The sequence below is a fragment of the Myotis myotis genome, unplaced genomic scaffold (assembly GCF_014108235.1).
Source record: "Myotis myotis isolate mMyoMyo1 unplaced genomic scaffold, mMyoMyo1.p scaffold_m19_p_18, whole genome shotgun sequence".
In the NCBI taxonomy this organism is placed as follows: Eukaryota; Metazoa; Chordata; class Mammalia; order Chiroptera; family Vespertilionidae; genus Myotis; species Myotis myotis.
This window is the reverse complement of record NW_023416322.1, coordinates 3535232-3556887: the sequence shown is the minus strand read 5'-3', so window position 1 is coordinate 3556887 and position 21656 is coordinate 3535232. Positions and strand designations below refer to the sequence as shown.

At 39.9% G+C, this 21656-nt stretch overlaps 1 protein-coding gene across 9 annotated transcripts in view; it reads right to left on the bottom strand.

Annotated features, from left to right (window-relative positions):
- The window catches only part of DCAF6 (DDB1 and CUL4 associated factor 6), an 83854-nt gene that overhangs the window by 12265 nt on the left and 49933 nt on the right, over window positions 1-21656 (bottom strand). For 6 of the 9 annotated variants that reach the window (XM_036343667.1, XM_036343664.1, XM_036343666.1 and 3 more), the window contains 5 exons: window positions 21216-21275; window positions 10113-10230; window positions 5545-5660; window positions 3318-3404; window positions 2109-2436 (listed from right to left, as the gene is read on the bottom strand). In XM_036343667.1, the coding sequence (XP_036199560.1) occupies window positions 2109-2436; window positions 3318-3404; window positions 5545-5660; window positions 10113-10230; window positions 21216-21275 (709 nt within the window). The remainder of the gene's footprint in view (window positions 1-2108; window positions 2437-3317; window positions 3405-5544; window positions 5661-10112; window positions 10231-21215; window positions 21276-21656) is intronic. The other 3 variants (XM_036343671.1, XM_036343672.1, XM_036343665.1) reach the window with 2 other exon arrangements.

The following is a 21656-nucleotide window of genomic DNA, read 5'->3' as shown; positions in this document are numbered from 1 at the left end:
ATCTTTGTAGAGCACTGTATTTAATTTCATAAGTTTATTAAAACTGTTTTCCATGTTCTTATAAGTGGCTTGTGTACTATCCTCTTGTTCTTCAATTGAGTTTCTCTAAGAGTAAGGATTTTATCCTTCAGTGACTCTTCAGTTAAGTTTACTACCATGTCCTATAGAATAAAACAAAACAACACAGGGGACAAACTAAGGTTAAATACCTAAATGAGTACACAGACTATCACATAAGTTCATCAGAAAAAGCAGGAAAGCAAGGGCAAACCCAGAGGCGGTCTCAGATCGGGATGCGGGGAGGAGAGCATGAATTCAAGAGTGCACGCACTGCACACACGACTCCTCCTTTTTACTGATGTCATACTACTGTGTTTAAAAAAAATGCGCCTTCGGTCTAGAATACAGAAAGCCCGTGCTTTCTGCCTCAGACATTAAGCACACTTGGTATAAAAGTGTGGCAATTAGCCTGGACAGAAGATGCTAAATAATTATGATTTTCTGCAAGTGTCTAGTATCTATTAAAAATACAATTTCTTATTTAAGCAAACAAATCTGGAAAGTGATATGGTACATTTTACTTAAAAGTGGATAAATTTTATTTTTCATTATGACCTTAGTATAGTTTTTGTTACCTATGTACAGATAAAAACAAGGACATGTGTCCCTTATACCACAGAGGCCTTAAATGTACAGACTTAAACACAACTCTCACTCTCCACCCTAGGTTTTAGAAACCATCAATTTGATTTTCTAAATGTGCTATGCCTCCTAACCTTGTGGGACTCCCTCTGGGTATGGAAAGTGTTAGTTGTCTAAAATATATAGTAAGAACGCTGAGGACTAATGTGTGCAGGTAGAGGCGTATGATTAATCTCCAAGTACAAATATAGAAAAAAGTACCTGACCATGTTAGGAATTCAATTCTTTTTTTAAAATACATTTTTTACTCAAGGCCCGATGCATGAATTCGTGCACCAGTAAGGTCCCTCGGCCTGTGGGATCGGGCCAAAACTGGCTCTCCAACATCCCCAGAGGGGTCCTGGATTGTGAGAGGGTGCAGGCCAGGCCGAGGGACCCCACCAGTGCACGATCGGCGTTGAGGAGGGATGCAGGAGGTTGGCCAGCCGGGGAGGGTTCCAGGGCATGTCCAGCCAATCTCGTTCGGTCCCGATTGGCTGGACCCCAGCAGCAAGCTAACCTACTGGTCAGAGCATCTGCCCCCTGGTGGTCAGTGAATGTCATAGCGACTGGTCGACCAGTTGACTGTCTGCCCCTGGGTGGTCAGTGCACATTATAGCAAGCGGTTGAGTGGCCTTAGCATATCATTAGCATATTATGCTTTGATTGGTTGAATGGACAACCAGATGACCAGACACTTAACATATTAGGCTTTGATTATATAGAATTGACTTCAGAAAGGAAGGGAGAGGGAGAGAGAGAGAGAAACATCAATCATTGATTGGCTGCCTCCTGCATGCCCCACACTTGGGATCAAGCCCGAAACAAGGGCATGTGCCCTGACCAGGAATCAAACCGTGACCTCCTGGTTCACAGGTCAATGCTCAACCACTGAGCTACGCTGGCTGGGTAGCAATTCAATTCTTTATCATGGTTACAATATTTGTTATTTGGTGCATTTTTTCAGTGTCTAAATTAAGTTACTAAAATTGAGTAGAAATCAGAGAAAAACAATGTTCTCAAAACAAGAACTGCTAACACACTACCTTATCCAGTGTCAACAGAAAAGCAGATACACTGAAGAGTAAAAAGTATCCAAAAACCTGCTAAAGGCCAGGATGTCCACAGGGCAATATGATGGCTAAATACACCCGGACTTCATGGCCAAGTGCTGGGAGTTACCAACATTCCTCTCCCATCTGCAAGCTGAGGAGCAGCCTGTGCCAGAGAAACAGCGGGGCTGCGTGCCCTCTTCATGCACAGCTGCTCAGAGAAGGTATCATGTGAAACGATTTCGTTTGAAAAGCTCCGTAAGTTTACATCCTTAGAGAAAGCAACTGCCCAAAATGGAGACTCTTTTATGTGACTTCAAAGAAAACCTGTGAATTATACTTTTTACAGTTCATTTTAATTAAAAATTTACCAACCTGTCACCAGGTCCTGCTCGATACCTGGCACCTGGGATCAGGACTGGGTCGTCGTCACTGTCATCGGTGTCCTGGAGAGCAGAGTCTGTGGCTGATGTTTCCTCGGGCGGCACGGGCCCCACAGCTTCCGTCTGTGTCTTGGGCTCAGCATCAAGGCTGCTGAGATGGGCAGTGCTGTCAGCACTGGTTTGATCCGAAGTCCCTGGTTCCCAGCCTTTCTCAGACAAAGCGGTGTCTTCTGGAACCCCACAAGGACTATCAGGATTGAAGTCGTTCCTTTCTCCTGAGCTGGAATCTGACGGCTCAGATGAGAACTTGTCTGAATGTGCTGTTGGAAAATAAAGTAGTAACAGATGGTCACGTCAGCAACATTGACTATTTCACCTAACTTCAAAGCTGACACAGACATTTCCTAATATAAAGTGTATATGTATGTATGTATGTATGTATGTATGTATGTGTGTGTGTGTATTTCCTAATATAAAGTGTATATGTGTGTGTGTGTACATATATATATATGTATATATATCGTTCACCATGACGCGCACTGACCACCAGGGGGCAGTTGCTCAACGCAGGAGCTGACCACTGGTGGTGAGTGTGCTCCCACAGCGGGAGTGCCACTCAGCTGACTGCTGGGTGCCAGACACCCAGCTCACAGCTGGTGAGTGCAGCTGCTGCAGCTCAAGCCTCTCCCACAGACACTCCCTGTGCCCGCCCCTCCCCCATCCGAACCAGGACCGGGATCGGGACCGGCATTGGGACTGACTGGGCGCAAACCTGCGGCCGCTTCTCAGTCATGGGCATGCCAGTATTGCCCTAGCACGGGCGTGTGGAGACCGCAGTGGAGCAGCGCAAGCCTACTGAGTGGCTGCAGTGGCAGGCACAGCGGGGCCGGGATGAGTGGGAGCAGCACAGCGCCCGGCCAGGGCTCAGGCTCCTCCCCGGCCAGCTGCCGCTTCACACACTACTACATCCCTCAGGGGATATTGGACTGTCGGTTTTGGCCCGATCCCTGCAGGCCACGCTGAGGGACCCCACCGGTGCATGAATCCGTGCACCGGGGCTCTAGTTATATTATAATTACTTTCTAATATAAACTAAAATATTCCCTAAACTGAGAGGAAAATTCCACAACACATCTATTTGGAAATTACTTCTGACTCTAGGAGACTAACACTTGAAGCAACTAGAGAGAAGACAGCTCACCTGTGTCTACTTGGCTCTGAACTGTGCTTTCTGCAGATGCACCTTCCTGGGACGTGTTCACATCCTCTGAGGATTCTTCAGGAGCTTCTGGGAAATAAACCAAATGATCATTAAATCCACATTGTTTTTTGTGTGTTTTTTTTAATCCTCACCTGAGGATATTTTTTTTCATTGATTTACAGAGGAAGAGTGGAAGGGAGGGAGGAGAGAGGGAGAGAGAAAGAAAGACATTGACATGAGAGAGAGACATCGATTAGTTGCTTCCCACATGTGCCCTGACTGGAGCTGGGGATCAAACCTGCAATCAAGGTATGTGCCCTTGACTGGGAATCAAACCCATGACCATTTTGTGTGTAGGCTGATGCGCTAACCACTGAACCAAACTGGCCAGGGCCCAAACTGTTTTTAGGAAAATAAGCTCCAACTTAATACTCCAGCTCTCTTATGTATAAGTAGTTCTTAACCCTTTGGGGGCCAAGGAAACTTTAGATACTCAGATGAACTTCCCCTCAGTATGGCACAAATACAGACACGCACAAATACAAACACCCTCAAGGAGGGGTGCCCAGCTGTGCCCTCAGCCTCTTCCGGAGGTGCTGGACCTTTGGGAACTAACTCTATGTGAGAATACCTGGTGACAATGATGCCTCACAGCCAAGGTGACCTGATCTGGCTTGTTTCTAATCGTCACAAAAGCTAAACTTAATACAGAGTATTTTTCAGCCCCTCAAACATTTGGCATAACCTGAACTACCATGAACCAACAGTGCAGTTGAGCCTACTTTAAGTTCTGTTTTGTCCATTAAAAACACTTACAGGTCTCTTTTTTATTCCTAACTGGACATCTGCTTACCTAGCTGGACAGTTGTCTTACATATATTGAATTCTTGTAAACTCTGTTACACTGAAATATCTGTTCACGTCTTAAGAAACAGAATTCATTTATTCCTTCATTCATCGAATATTTATTGAGAATCGACTGTTTCAAGCTCTTTGCTAGACTCTTTCATATAAGCCTGCAAATTGTCCTCTCGGACAGTCGTTTGGGAGTTCAACCGCTTGCTATGACGTGCACTGACTACCAGGGGGTGGCGCGGAACATGGCAGGCATCATCAATGTGGCGCTGGCAGCGGGCAACAGTGGAGGCACTGCCGGCCTTGATGGGCCCTGACGAGAGCAGGACCGCGGCAAGATGGTGGAGCAGGTGAGCGGGTGGCGCCAGGTCAAGGTGGGTGTGAGCAGGGGCCCAATCGCCTCACAGATGGCAACCAGCGGGAGCAGTGGGGGGGGGGGGGGGGCAATTGATCGCCCCGCAGGCGGGACGGTGGAGCAGGTGAGGGGGCGGTGCCAGGCCAAGGCAGGGTGCCAGGTGGGGCTGCAGGGCTGTGAGTGGGAGCTGGGGCTGCGAGGGTGGGGGCGTGAGCTGGGGCCCAATCTCCACAGGCCACCCTGAGGGACGCCACCTGTGCATGAATTCGTGCACTGGGCCTCTAGTATTACATAAAAATATTCTAGGAAAGTGTTCTGAAAAAGTCCCTAAATGGCACTTCCTGTATGAAACAAGATTCACTGATAACTCGTTTAGATCATATTCCTTCTTTTCCTCCATAAAACACATACACACTGAAAAAAATCAAGTCAGATACTCTGAATTCCACTGCTTGGTATAAAAACCGCAGGTGATCCAAACTGACAGTGACAGTGCACACACTGTCAGTGCGGTGACCACGTTTCCTGGCCATTTGTCCACAGAGGGAAACTGGGTTGCACTGTGATGCCCCATGTGAAATGCTGACAGTCCCTTCCTGGTGAACCTGTTACCTATTTATCAACAGTAAGAGCTAGACTAGAGGAAAAAGTAATTCATTAAAAACAGGAAACCGCCGAAACCGGTTTGACTCAGTGGATAGAGCGTCGGCCTGCGGACTGAAAGGTCCCAGGTTTGATTCCGGTCAAGGGCATGTACCTGGGTTGTGGGCACATCCCCACTGGGGAGTATGCAGGAGGCAGCTGGTCGATGTTTCTCTCTCATCGATGTTTCTAACTCTCTATCTCTCTTCTTTCCTCTCTGTAAAAACTCAATAAAATATAAAAAAAAAACAAAACAAAACAAACAAACAAACAAAAAAAAAACAACAGGAAACCAAGGGCACCATTGAGGGATCAGAAAAATGGGTGGACATCCATCACTGGGGACTGTGATGACAAAGCACGGCCACAGCTCACCTGTCTCGCTATCTCCTGCTGGAGGCGGCTCCGAGCTCTGTGGGGCCAGGGACTCCTCCTGACCCTCCGGTTTGCTGTGGGTCCCGTTCCCTCTAGAACTGGAGGATGTGCTGCTCCTGTCATCAAAACAAAGCGAGTGGTCCCACCAGTAAGTTAACAGTAAACAAAAATTCAGGCTCAAGTAAAATGTAGGGTGTATTATTTTAATAGTGCTTATAAAATATCACTTTTGATAATCAAGGTGACTACTCTAACCTCCTTATCTTAAAAAGGAGACCTAGAAATACAAAAGGACCGCTTCCACATTGTTTTAATGCATCTATGATCGGCTTCACATTTCTACCCAGCTCTCTCTTGAATTTTATAACTTAATTACATTGTCTCCCTTCTTATCCTCACTCAGGATGATTCACCCTAATCCTTACCAATTCTACAGATTTTGATCATATGCCTGATTAGACTCTGTTGTTCTAGCCTACTTTTTTTTTCCCCCCTAGGCTACTTTTAAATTAATACTTTAAAAAGGCCTAGACATTTCTTTGGTCTTTGCACTGCCCTCTGCAGACCACTTCCAGTTTGGACTGTTGTTCAATATGGCAGGTGACTGGGCACCAGTTTGTAGAAGCCCAAGACATTTTCTGGGTTAGTTTTACTACCCACCTGATGATGGCCATAATTCTGTTAGCACTTTTGGTGAGAGCAGAATGCTTGACCAATTTAAATAAACAACTTCAATGAATTTCTGTGACAGCCAGTCATGGCATCACATATTATAGGGAGGGAAAGGAAGTGGGAAAGAAAATAGAGGAAAATGTATCTGACTCCAATTAAAATTAAATTAACAGAAATGCGACAATTTCTCAAATTTAGAATAAATGTGAACAAGGAAATGAAACTTAATAGTTACGATAACTTAAAAACCATTAATTATAGACAAGTAGCAGTGACTCAGTAAACAAAACAAATTATCATGAAATTTTTGGCCAAGATTTTATAAAAAATGCTTTTAGGCTAATTTATTTTATAAAAAATGCTTTTAGGCAAAAGTCAATTTATTTTTTTAAAAAAGGCATCCATGTATAATATGGAATTAAAAAAAAAAAAAAAGAATGTGTATCCATCTGGGTATATTCCCAGAGAAAAATGTCAGAAAAAACAGGCAGTGGCATAAGTGTCATTTCAGAAGCATTATTGTCAGTGATTCTTTTGTGTTTTTCTGTAAATTCTGAATTCTTTTTTGCAATTAATATGTATTTCTTTTTAACCAGAAAAAAGTATATAGTCACTTGGGTAAAGAAAAACTAATGTATTTCACTGAGAAAACTATGACACAGGCATAAATAAAATGCTCATGTATAATAGTTATGATGATTAAAACATCATGGCACTGATGTAGGAATTGAGAGCCATTAGTGGAAAAGACAAAGTAACCAAGTAAGTAAATTTAGCATATGTTAATATGGCATTTTAAATCACAGAGAAATGAAGAGATTGCTCAATAAATGGGACTGGGACAAAGGAACAACCATGTGGAAAAATTAAGCTATAGCTCTATAGCACACTTTATGGAGAAATAAGTTATTGAAGGGCTATACATATAATTTTTGATATAAAATCATAGAAATTAAGAGGAAAACAAGAAAGCTTTCTCCCTAATCCTGGGAAGGACAGGCTTTTCTAGGCATGAGCTCACAGGCTGTAATCGTAGAGCAAAACCACCATAAAACTGAGACACAACCAACGGGGGGGTGGGGGGGGGAATACCTGCAACAAAGGAAAGTCAATGGTATCACCCCACTCACACCCGTAGGAAATAAACACCTTCTATAATTCAAGAAGAAAAAGACAAAATACCGCACAAGGAAACTGCCAAGGATCTGGAAGGCAGTTTACAAAAGATGGTACTTGAGCTAAGGATTCTTTAGGGCTCGTCAATGTGCTGAGTGCTATGGACTTTTTCTGCGTGGTCGCACTAACTCTACAAGCACCTCTGAAGTGGGTTCTATTAAATATGCCCATTTTCAGGTGAGAAAACTGGAGTCCAAGCTCTTAGTCCATGGGCTCTACTGCCTCATTTGTCCTCAAAGAAACTAGACTAAGAGTAGGACGCTGTGTGGCAGAGATGAAAAAGACTGCATCCTTTCTTGAATTTTTTTTTTACAATGAATATTGAATACTCTCATAATCAGAAAAAAAGCTAATTACTTCTTTGATAAAGAAATAAGAAACTGGTGAGTAAGAGAATATAATTCACAGTCAGTTTTTAGAGACGGAAAAGTTCAAAAGAAGAGGGACTGAACCTTTTTTTCTTAAAAAAAAAAAAAAAAGTGCTCAGATGAGATTCTTTATAAGAAACCAACCCTTCTGTCCAGAATCATGAGAATAGAAAAGACAAACAGAATAAGGATGATAATCTTCTGTGATCTTAAATTATATATTAAGAGAAAGGGCCAGAGATATCCTAATTTTAAAAAGCAGAGGTCAAACGCTAGGGCTTATAAAGAAATTCTATTGACTGCACCTTCAAATACATATCCAGAATCCAGTCTCCTCTCACTACCTCCCCTGTGCTGTCTGCCCAAGGCACCACTGCCTCTCACCTCGCTAGTGCCACAGCCTGTTCTCTGATCTCCCATCACTACCAATGGCCTATGTCTACACAGCAACCAGATATCCTCTATCTTTCAAATGTCCTCCTCACTTACTTGGCTGACCTTTTCTGCCACTGCTCTCTCCTTTGGTCACTCCACTCTGGCTATATGCTTCTCTTACAGATCCTGACACATAGTAGGTCTGCTCCTGCAGAGCCTTGTGCTGGCTTTCTCTTTGCTCGTCCCCAAGCTGTGCACAGCTCACTCCCCATCCTCCCAATGATGCTGTCCACCCTGTCAACCAACCTCATCTGCTCTCTTTTCTTCCAGAGCACTTAGTACTCTAATGTATTATACAATTCACTTATTTATTATGTATATTGTCTGTCTCCTCCACCTAGAATGTGAGTTCCTACAGGACAAAGGTTTTTTTCCCCCCTATTTTCTTCACTGATGCACTCCCCATGTCTATAATAGTGTCTGGAACATAGAAAGTATTCTATAATATTTGAATATACTACTTAATCAAAGATTTTAATGTAAAGTACATACACACATAAACACAAATAGAAGCCAGTGAATTGGAATACATAAATATTAATATTATCATATAAACATATAATTAATTATATATTAATAAATATATAACTACATTATATATTATTTATGCATATTATATATACTAACATATGTAACATAATAATTATATGGATATGCGATTAAGTATGTTAATATATTAATTATATCAAATAATTAATATATTGGTTATTAAATGATTAATATAATTACTATATATAATATGTAGTTATGTTAATACATAATTAATGGTATATTAGGAAAGATCAAGTTACTTTTATATTAATCAATATTAAATAGCAATAGTAATAAATCTAAATAAAAATGTTGGAGGCACTCTGAAGCAGAAGGCCATGAGACAGTGGGAAAGAATATAAGAAGCCTACATAACTGATTTTTTTTAAAGAGTAAGATTTAACTAGGTTAATGGGAATAAACATAATCAGAAATATCATTAAAGAGAACCTATACAACCATTAAATAAATATAAAGCTCAATCTTACTAGTAATCAAGTAAATAGAAACAAATGTTATTTTAAAATCAAATATACAAGTTAAAAATAAATGAATATATTGAACATTGGTCCAGAGACAGCAAAATGTGTACTTTCATATGCTGCTAGTAAAACAGAATGATACAAGATTCTTTTGAAAGTACTTTGGCAATATCTTTGACCTATATATAGTTCATTTCTGTAAACATATCTCAAATCAGTATTCTTAAAGGTAGGAAAAAAGCCTGTAAACAAAGATATTCATTATAGTCTTACTTAGTTAAATAAAAAAGAGGATAAACAAATTCACTGCCCAATTAAAGAGAAATGATTAAGTGCACTGTAGTACATCTATTTGATGGGCTATATACAGGTAGTAAAATAACATTTATGAAAGCTAAGTAGTAACGTGAATATTCATTATACAGTTAAGTCAAATAAATGCAGGGGAGAATTGAGTACATTCAACATGATTAAAATTATGACTTAAAACTCAAAACAAAAATCATACACACACACACACACACACACACACACACAGACACACACACACACACAGGACCAAGACTACAAAAAGCTCCAAAATGCTAGGTTTATTATTTTTACACAAATGGTCTATAGGTGATTAATTCTTTTTATCTTTGGCATTTTCTATCAAAAGGAATATCCCAGAACTAGCAACATCAGCATCACCTGGGAAGTTTCTAGAAATGCAAATTCTCGGATCCCTCCTCATTCTGAATAAACTCTGAGTAGGGCCCAGGCCTCTGTTTTAACGAGCTCTCCAAGTGATTCTGAAGCACACATTATAGCAAAGCAAGGCACAAAGATGATGAAGTGCTGCAAATAGTATCTAACAAAATCCTACAAAATGGCTAAGAACATCTTTACAAAAATATGAACTTACCATTCATCTGTAAAGTTCAGTTTTATTGTGCTTGTAGTTGTTCCTTCTGTGCTGTAGTGCAAACTTAAAACTGGTTCACCTGTCCCTGGTTTGGGGCTCAGCTTTTCATTATTGTTATCTGAAAATTGTGTTTAAAACATTTGAAAAAGTCTCTGAAACCAATAAAAGATGACATTTCCTAACATTTATAAAACTTAAATTAGGTTGTCCTCATCATAATTCTCACATCTGTTATGGTTCTCACTTAAGTTCAAGGGCAAGTGTCATAGAAACACTCATATTTCAAAGCCGCACTGCATCCTGTTCTAGCCTTGTGTACATGACTCCCTTGGATTCAGATGGAAATCAGACACATTTGAGAACCACATTTCATCATTAGGGACTCAAAGAATATTAACATGCAATGACATAAATTATAAACTGACATTTTTATTTAACAGAATGCTCACGATTTTCTACTTCAGTTGCTATAGCATCAATAGGAACTACCACGGGCTCCTTCAGAAACAATGAAAGGATGCAAGGGCTCCAAAAGGAAATTGTTTCAAATTCATAGACATAACTGGGGGAGGAGGGGGAAAATCTCCGGTGCTTTGTAATCTTCTAAAACTCTCTGTTATTAGAACGTATGTTTTGGTATTTCATCTCCTCCTCCTGGCTATTTTGTAAGGAATTTGATCACTAAATTAGAGAAATGGGAATTTCCCCCTTAAGAATCTATAGGTGATTTCCATGACATACTTCTATTACAAAGAACAAAATATTTATAAAATGGCAAATAAAATCAAGAAACCCTACAGAAATTGATATAGACCACTTCAAAGCCACCCTCCCAAGTATGGATATTCAAGTGCAAAATTAAATAGGGCTTTAAACTTTTTCCTTTTTATGATGAATAGCAGCTTAGGGGAGCATTAAAATACATAGGGAATACAAACTGCTATGTAATCAAACATGTACCATTTCTGCCAGTGCCTGCGGAAAGAAAACTCTTCTGTGATATAATTGTTTTCTTGATACCAGTTGGAGGAGTGATATAACAGCATAAAAATGAGCTTTGTCTTATAAGATAACAACAAAAACTGTAACAACTTAACAAAACCCAGACTACTTAGGCTCCGTGGTCCTGAGGCCCACTTTATAATAAAGGACTTCTGTCTTCGAATTCTGCTGGAAGACACTAGCACACTTAAGAGAGAATCTCAGAGACTCAGAGAGAACAAGTCAAAAGACTTCTAAACAGAAGTGGAGGAAGGAAAGAGATTCTCTCCAAGAGCTGAGAAATCAAGCTGATAACACTCTTTACCTTTGTCTCATGAGAAGTCCTCTCTGATAACATCAATTCTATTTGAAAATTAACATGTAAATGAATTCTAAAGCTGAATTCCCAAATGATAAAATCACTGTACTACTTGTGCTATGACTTCTGTCCTTGATATAAACAGCACTGGAAATAAATTAACAATCCCTTACAACGTCAAAGATTCGTTATCACACTATTTTATAGGAGGTATTTTGCCAAATGACATTTTGATAAAATAATGAAGAGACCTTTAGCTTACATAAAATTACCAAGAATGGGACTTTTAAAACATCTCTCCTGCCCTTGACGATCTCTGAAAATTTTGATGTTTGTTAGTCACTTGTCCACACAGTTTTCCTTTACTCTCTAGTTCTGTTGCTGAGATTTTGGTCTCACTGCTGCCAAAGGCATGGTCTTTAGGCATCTGGAGTTGGTGAGGACAGCGAAAGACTACTCTCAGGAAAACTAAGCGGCAGAATGGGGCTGGTTCTTTCATTATCTCACAACATTTTATAAAGTGCTTTGCTGTTTATTTTCATTTTAAAGTAAAGAAGGAATAAAAAGAAAACCCATGCAGGTGTGAGAGAACTGCAGAACTAAATTTCCTAGATCCACCTTAGTTAGGAAGCCTTGAGAAATTTAAATGCTACATCAAAGCTTTCCTTTAGAGTTAGAAGGAGTTTTAGATTCGCATGCTACCACTAGGAATATAGTAAGCAGAGAGCTATCAAGAGGTCAGAATGGTGCAAAAATACCGTATTTAAATAGACAGGACCCACCACCACCCAAAAGCAAAAAGCTCTCCGAGATGGCCACTGTTAACTAAAACCTTCTTCCTGAGGGTATCTACTATAGAGTTACCCTCTACTCTCTCATGAACATAATCTATATACTGTAAGTCATGTCAAACACAGTAGTACTCATTTAATTTATAAAATGACTACAGCTGACGTAAGTTGTTGGGAACTCAGCAGTCTGTATAAAATTGTCCCCTCACTATCTAGGCAGAATGCACTCCTCTGTCAGCTACAAAACTTCAGACCCCCGAATCCAGGCATCTCCCTGTAGACCACACGTAGTCAGGGTGTCTCTGGGCTGAAACACTACGCAGCATAGAACCCAGTTTCTCCAAGCGAGGTATGAGTGGGAGGGTCTCTCTGAGGCCCTTGCCTGTTCCACCCTGCTCTTCCCAGTTCAATGCTCCTCAGCTTGATCATTACAATCTATCAGGTTGAGTTTTCTCAGAAATAGAGTTCCCTGGCTTACTAGTAAATTCATTCATAATTTCTTTCTGATAAAGTGCATATTTTAAGCTACAAATGTCTAAGAAAAATCTGCTTTAAAGAACAGAAATATTACATTTGTTTTATATCTACTGCATTTGAAAAAAATATTTATAACCATTTTAGTTTTCCCTATTTTGCTCTACTTGTTAGAAGTTGGATCAGCACGTTCTAAAAATGTTATTACTGAAAGCCTTGCTTACATAATGCAGACACATACTACTTAAGACTTCTGCTAAACAGGTAGAGATTTAATTTAAGAGACATAAGGTTAGAGCTTCACCTCAACACACAAACGACACTATACAAGGCACCAGCATGACAGTAAGTAAACACACTGACTACTCATGTCTCAGGAAAAAGATGTATTCTTTTTTCAACCTTTGTAGCACCTGTCACCATCTCCACTTTCCAGATGATGAAACTTTTCTCCAGTTACCTAGTTTCCTGCAATATGAAGTTCCTACTTATTAAACTGATGTGGAAATAGCTTGACTACAAAGCACAAGATAGAAGTGCTTGAATAAATAACTATTTTGATTCAGAAATATCAACTGTTACTGCTGTTATTCCTCAGAGGGCTGTGTAATCCATTAATTCAGCAACACTACTATAACTGATCAACGTCCTGGTAGCCACGCTGTGACTCTGGCGCCAGAGCACTGGACAACTGAAGCATCTTCTTCCGGGACACTTAGAGACCTCACTGTTTCTTACTCCTCTAAAGACACCAGAGGAGAATAAGTAACTAGAGTGCACTCAGCACAAAGGCAGTGCAGTGGGGAAGTCACTTTGACCTTGTCTGACACTGCTAAGTCTTCAGGAGCCATTCTATATTGCTTAGTGACTAGTTATGAAAAAACCTATGATGTTAGTAGCTCAGCATGCTCTCAATCAAGGCAAATGACACCTAATTAAAATACATGCTTCAGAAGCACAATAATCCTATATAATAAAAGGTTAATATGCAAATTGACCAAACAGCAGAATGACCAATCACTATGACATGCACTGACCACCAGAAGCTCAATGCAGGAGCTGCCCCCTGGTGGTCAGTGCACTCCCACAGGGGGAGCGCTGTTCAGCAAGAAGCCAGGCTCACAGCTGGCAAGCGCAGCAGCGGTGGCGGGAGCCTCTCCTGCCTCTGTGGCAGTCAGACATCCCCCGAGGGCTCCTGGACGAGATGGCGCAGGCCAGGCTGAGTGACCTCCACCCCCCATGTGCATGAATTCCATGCACTGGGCCTCTAGTAACCACATAAAAATCAAGACAGTGTATGTCCTGGAAAGACTTCATTTTTCAGGGTTAGAGGTGAATAGTCAATATCATAAGATTCTTGACAAATTTAAAGATCTCTTCCAGAAATGGTACAAAAGCCCTTTTGTCAGGCGAATGCATTGGCTCAGAAAGAAATTTCAATATGGGCTGGACTATAATTTGAAAGTAACTTATTTCAACTTTAATTGTTTAGTTAGGTATCTTCCAAGCCTTTCACAAAAGAACCACAAATTAACTTTTTTTTGGTAATGCATGTTTTCAAACCATTTAATCTGTGCATTTCTACTATGAGATTATATTCACTTGTGGTTCTAAACACACATGCTCAAAGACATACCAAAAAAATTAAGTGTGCTAACAGTAGTACAAAATATACTATTTAGAAACTAGGTTTGTATATCCTGTTTATTCCACATCCTAAATATTTCTTCAATCGCTTCACCTCTCTCCTACTTTACTTCTATCACTGGGTCAGAATCTATTACCAGGAGAACCTCCTACATGAGTTAGTCTCTAGACAATTCTCCCTACTTGTGTGGAACAAACCAGATCAGGCTACACTCCATAATACACACCCTCCATTAGCTTCCTGATATTCTTAATATAAAATCCCAAACCTGAAAATGTCCAAAAGATCCTTCCCCATCTGGGTCCTCGCCCTCTCTTGATAGCATGGCAAGCTCCGACCGCACCGGTTACTTCCAGTCATCAAATGTGGTTACCAGTTATCTCAGGCCCTACCCATGCTGTCCCTGCTCCCTTCACCTGACTTAGCCTGACCCTCTTTCAGGACTCAGCTGCTAGGCCCCTACCAGAAGACTCTTTCTTACTTGTTCCCCATTGAACTCTGCTATTTTCTCTTTATGACACTCATCGCACTTACATTTATTTGTTCATCATCTGTCTTAATGATCACAGATGATGAGCAAAGCATAGTCGTAATGATTACAGATGCTGGAGCCAAGCTGCTTGGGTCTAGATCACATCCCTAACACTTAGACCCACTTCCTGTGTGTGACCTTAGGCACACTTAGACTAGTTTCTACCTCTCTTTGCTTCAGTTTCTTCATCTGGAAATGGGGATAATAACACTCCCTACTGCATGAGGTTGTAGTGAGGATTAAGTAAAGTAACCATACAAAAATTCCTCAAAGTAATATTTGGCACACAAAAAATGCTATAGAAGTATCTATGTTGTTATTATTACAGTTAATTGACTCTCTTATTGTTAATAATAGTGTTATTGTTCATCAACTCTATATTCCAAGCTCATGAAGCATTAGCTTTATTCACTCGTGCGTCCTAGTGCCGAGCCCAGTACTTGCCACGGGTAGACAGGCATTTAAATATCAGCTGAATTAATGAAACAGACATTTACAAACATGGCCCACCACTTCTTGCACTTGTCTTTACATATTTCTTGGCATTTTGGTTTCTTCTCCAGTAAGATGAAGGTAGTATTAGCATTTATCTCATTAAATGAGAACAAATGCGATAATGTATATAAAATTATGAACACATGCAAAAACTCAAAAAATGTCAGAATTTTTATCACAGACAATTCTGAGTTAAAAACAATTTAACTGGAGATATACTGACTTGGTTAGCAGGCAAGTGGAGCAATAAGCATGTGCAGGAAAACTAAATAGGGCTTAACTTCCAAGAGCACACACACAGGGAGCCTGCTCTCTGAAAGTCCATGTCTCGCCACTTCATGTGACAAAAGACCTACATTAGGACCCGCTTTCGCCAAACCAAACGAAATCCAAAGAGGGTTTTTGCTTTATGAAGAGACACACTGGCATTTGTTTTGCATGAGCCATGACAGAGGCAGTGTGCACCTGAGCAGCAAGGGGCTCCATGGTCCCGGAACCACTCGGAGCCACACTGGGCATCTCTGGCACCAAGCCACCAGAGCTCTGCACTATCTGTGGGCATCTGGGCTTTATCTCCATTGATTAGTGCTTCCCTGCTTTTACAATATGTTGGTGTTATTTTAGGTTTTATGTATTATTTGGTATGATTTGGTCTGGAAACGCTACAAAACTTTTCCATATTAATTAATGGCAATTGCATCTTATTTTATGCCATTTCGGTTTACGAAGACTTCATAGGAACCTCTTCTTTCAGAGAGCAGGGACCTGTGTATCTCTACCTGGACGTACCAGACTTAGGAGCTGGGGAGAAGGGCCTGAGTTACTTCATTCTAAGCACCTAAGTGATGATTAGTTCTGAGGAATACAGAAAATCTAGAGTGAAGTCTGATTTTACTATTTTTCTCTACAATTTAAAATATAGTATCTATAGATAAATTCCAGTGTGATGAACACTGAACTTATATTTACCATTAACACAGCAGGCTTCAATTATTAGATATTTATTTAATGAAGATGAGAATTGTCAGAGTGAATCTAGTGGCTATCTAAAATATAATTTGATGCAACCTAGTCAAGATGATATTGCTAAAATAAAATTTCAATTTGGTGACAGGTCCAATTTCCCAATTTCCCAATCTACTTAATAAAACTAGTAAATCTGTTTCACTGGTCTCTGATCATTCAAGTCTCTTTCTGTAAGTAAATATTTATTAACATCAAAAGAAGTCTGGCCCGGCCAGCAGACTTCAGTGGTTGAGTGTCAAGCTATGGACCAGGAGGTCATGGTTTGATTCCTGGTCAAGGCACATGCCTGGATTGTGGCTTGATCCCCAGTGTGGGGCATCCAGGAGATAGCCGATCAATGATTATCTCTTATCACTGATGTTTCTATCGCTCTCTCCCTCTCCCTTCCTCACTGAAATCAATAAAAATATCTTTTTAAAAAAGAAGTCTGCTTATGTAAAATAGTACCTAGTAGATAGTTAACATTTATATTTTTAAGCCTGTGAATTAGCATTCGTATCTCTTTAAACCTGGAATAGAAAGTGTCTGCCTATAGGCTTAAATTGTACACTTCATAGCATCATTCATTGACTTCCGCTGAGGGATAATCACCGGGATGAATACAAAACCACGTGCTTTAGTCATGGCTGAAATGTAAAACTCAGGCAAGTTATTTTCCTATACCCTCTCAAAAGTTAAATGTGAAGGTCACAGTTTCCTTTTGCTGCTGTTGTTATTTTAATAGAACAAGGAGAAATTGCTGGCCTAAATATTTTTAAGAAGAAAATTTTGTTAGCTTTAATAATATAAATAGGCAAGATAAATAATGTCAGAAAAGGACTTTTTTCCATAGACATAATTAGAGATATAATTAAATAAAAACTACTCATTAAGGCAGACTATTCAAACTAAACAAAACACACAACAGATATCATTGTTACCAAATGGATTTTCTAATTAGCCCAGAAGGGCTGTCAGTGTGTGTACACACAACCCTAACTTCGGAGAATACTAGAATATATTTTACAACAGGATTGAAACAATATGCATGTTGTACACTTATTTTCTTACCATTTTGTTTCTTAAAAAAGTATTTTGATAAAAGAAAATAAGAACTATGGAGAAAGTATGACTCTCAATATTTAGACTAAATATATTTTTGTTTCTAAAATGTTGTACTTTTGTTAAAAATTCAAGATAAATAAGCAAAAACAGTAATTGCCAACAACCAGTTCAATAATGTTTTCATAATTAATGAAAGAAAAACATTTTTTTTCAGTGAAGTAAGCCATTAAAATTTAAAAAATTTTCATTAATAACATTTTTATCCTTGGTAATAACCTCAAATAAAGAAGTATATTTATTACCATGGAAAATTAAATTAAAACATGTAAAAGCACCTGGGGTTAATTATCAATTAAAAATACATTAGTGTTTCTTTAAAAGTATGGCAATCTAAAATATGCTTAAACAACCATTAGTTAGAGATATATTCAGAAAGAAAACTTATTAAATCTACAACTTGTTCCATTCTACAGTTTTGAAACTCACCCCTCCCCCCCGCCCCCCGCAAATACTACATTTCCTGTATCTTTTCATTCCCAATTGAGCTTACTGAGAGTCACCCACAGACCAATGGCTCTATTTAAAAAATCTTTCTCCTCAAACCACTGCTCTTGGCTCCATGCCACCACCTCCCTGGAACTGCAATGCCAAAGCAATCGATAACCAGGCAACTGCCAACGCCAGTGCTTCCCGTGGCACCACTGACCAGAGGCCCTTACTTTGGAAATGGCACCCTTTCTGCCCTCCAGGCTCTCTGATCACTCCTGCCCGTCTCCGAGCTAGATTCTCTCTCCGCTTGCTCCTGCTCAGACTCCTCTTTTCACTCACCCTCTTATCCTCAACAACCTCATCACTCCCACCTGGAAAGTGCGATTCCTAGCTTTTATCTCCTCCTCAGACCTCTCTGGTGACGTCCAGAATCACATACCCATCCAACTGTCTATGAGACTGCTCCATGTGGAGATCCCAAGATACTTCAAACTCAACATATGGAGAAAATTGCATGTCTCTTTTCCCTTATAAGGAGCTGCTCCCCTGAAATCTCTATCTTGGCTGATGGGATCACTATTTATCACCCTCTAACACACCTGGATACTGTTCCTTTTTTAACTAAGCCGATCTCAAAGTCCTGTTAATTCTGTTTCTTAAATATTTAAGAAATCTGTCGATTCTCATTTCCAACTATCACTGCCTCAGACTAGACGCCTCACCGCCTCTCACCTGGACTGATGCAACAGCCTCTTGGTCTTGCTGTTGCCAATTTTACTCCCTTATCAGTCATTTAGAATGCTGCCAAAATGATCTTTCTAGTACATAAATCTGGTCATGTTTCTCCCAAGCTGAAATAATTTCTATAGCATTTCACTGCTTAAAGAATTAATTCAGGTATTCACTCATCTAATAAATAACTCACTGTGAATGTGTAACATGTGGTGCTACACACTGAGTACATTGTGAATAAAACAACATTTACAGAACATGCAGGAGCATGAAACAATCCCTAAAGTGTGTGATTACAAATGCTGACAAATGCAATGAAGAAAAATAGATCAAAGAGAAAGGGGAGAACTGAACGGTCCTGCCAGTTTTGAGAAAGTGCTCTCTAAGTGTGGTTTGCTAAGTGGCTGAAGGGAACGCATTTTTGGTAGAGGGGAAAAGAAGGAATCTGAGAGGGAAAGAAGCACTGAAAGCAGCTTATTTGGCAAGAACTTAATAAGGGTGAGGAAGAGTTACCTAAGATAAGGCTGGGGAGACAAGGGCCAGGTCATGTAGGGGCTCTGTAAGGACTCAGGTTGCTTTGAAGGACATAGGAACCAATTACAAAGTGTGAGGCAGATGAATGACGTGATTAGATTTACCTTTTTAAAAGTCCATTCTGGCTGTTGGGAGAGAACAGACTGTAGCCTGAGGGTCACCTGCATTAGTCCAGGTGAGAAAGACAGTGGGGGGAAGCTTAACTCTTACAGCAAAAGTTATCTGCAGGTAGTATAAGCCTGGGATGTGGAAGTCCCAGTACTTTAAAGGATGTAAAAGGCATTTAAAGGCCCAAGATTTAATTACTTGGCTCGACTGTCCATCATTAGCACATTTCTGCTCAGAGGACTTACTACAAAGTTGCACTGATGATGGTCTATCATGGGTACAGCTTCTGGCAGACCTACTCAATATCTGACATTTCATACAACACCTCTACTTGTTTGACCAAAAGACATACATTGTCAACAACCCCCGAAACATCTTGATTTCTGCCTCCAAAACAGTCTACCAAAGTAAATGGCATTCATGCAAAAATCTGTCCTTTGTCTCTTTCCATCATATCCCATATCATATGTAAATTAAGTACCAACTTAAATTGAATATGATATTTAATATAATTCCATGGAAATTATTCCATGTGATTTTATAGACTATGAAGCTGGCTACAAACTCTCTGGTAGTAACATGCTCTTCACATTCAGATATACTTACCAAAAAAATTACTTGATTAGAGAGCAGTTTTAAACAGTAGTAAAATATAAAATGTAATGCCACTATAATTGTATTTAACCTCAAAGTAATTATTCTTCATTGTTAATACCACTACAATAAATATATAAAATTAAAGTATGCTTAATTTCTTAGTTTTTAAATTAATTTACCAATTCATTTATTCATTCTCAAGGACCGAAAAACTGCCCGGCCAGCATGGCTCAGTGTTTGAGAGTCCATCTATGACCCAGGAGGTCAAGATTCGATTCCCGGTCAGGGAACATGCCCAGGTTTGGGCTTGATCCCAATGTGGGGTGTGCAGGAGGCAGCCAATTAATAATTCTCTCATCGATGTTTCTGTTTCTCTCTCTCTCTTTCTCTCTCTCCCCCCTTCCTCTCTGAAATAAATAAAAAGATATTTTTAAAAAAATAAAAATCAGAACAGAAAAAACTGTAGCATAAAACCTACTTGTATAAACAATAATTTAAGATTAGAAGTACGGGAGTTTTCCAATTTGCTTTAAAATTAGTTTCTGAATATTTCTCCAAGGAGATAATTAAAATTAGATTCCCCACCAAACAGGTTCTTCAGCAATATTCCACTTTCCCAATACTGCTTGTGAGTGAGGCATCCTGCGTATGGAAACACTGAGCCAAGTAAGCTTACGGCTTTCGAGCTCAGTTTTTTATGACTTTTTGAAAAATGTTTGTAATGACTATCTCATCAGGCTCTGCGCCAGGCTCTGAGGCTGACTCTGCACCTCTCCTGCTTCCAAAGTGCAGGCAGGAGGTGGAAGTCCTTTCCTTTCTGACTGTGGCTTTGGAGCCTCAGGACTGTAACTCATAACTGTATTCCTTACAGTTACAGCTATCCAGAGCTTACCCACCAGAAAAGTGAGACATAAAGCCAAGTATCATGACTATAGCAATGTAGTAATATAGAATACTACCATGTTTAAATAACCTTTTCTAAATTACCCACTAGGTAATATGCTAACCTCACATCCACAGTTCTACACAATTTTATGATAGATACCTAGAATAAAAAATGGATATACTTTATATCCATTATAGTACTGGTATAGGAAGAGAATTCAATTTGGAATAAAGGGCCAAAGGTAGAAATTAACATAGTTTACATAGAACATAATTTGTATAGGTCAAGAAGGCCCCTTGCACAGTACCACGTAGGGCAATTTAGCCCACAAATACTGACTCTTAAACCGTACTGGAAATGGAACACTCTGGAAAAGGGGAGAGGTTGGCCTATGCACTGCAATAGAACTATGGATGGCGGGCATAGCACATCTCCTGTTGCACGCACCCTGTTGCTCGTCAAGTGACATGGATCCGAGCTGTTTGTTAACCACAGAAGAAGGAGAATCTGAAACAAAAATGAGATTTCCACTTAAAAGTAAGCAGCAGACAACTGCACAGCAAGGCATGATCATATCTAAGCTTAAGAAACAAATGACCAGGGTGGGGACAGAAGTAAGACTGCGGTGTGTTCCCCAGGCAGTGAGTAAGCAGGGCATGTGCTTGGGATATGTTATTCCAGGCAAGCAGGTAGCAACTTTGAGAATGAGCTGAGAAGTACCCTTCTACTTCCATGCATGTACCTTTAATCAAATTCACTCAGCGCAGGCAGAGGGGGCACGGGAGATAAAACAGAAATGGCTAACTCTTCCACTAAACAGTAGACTTCTTGTCCTTCTTAACCCCTTTGCCAGCTCCTTAAGGTAAGTTTATTCTGGATTGGAGGATT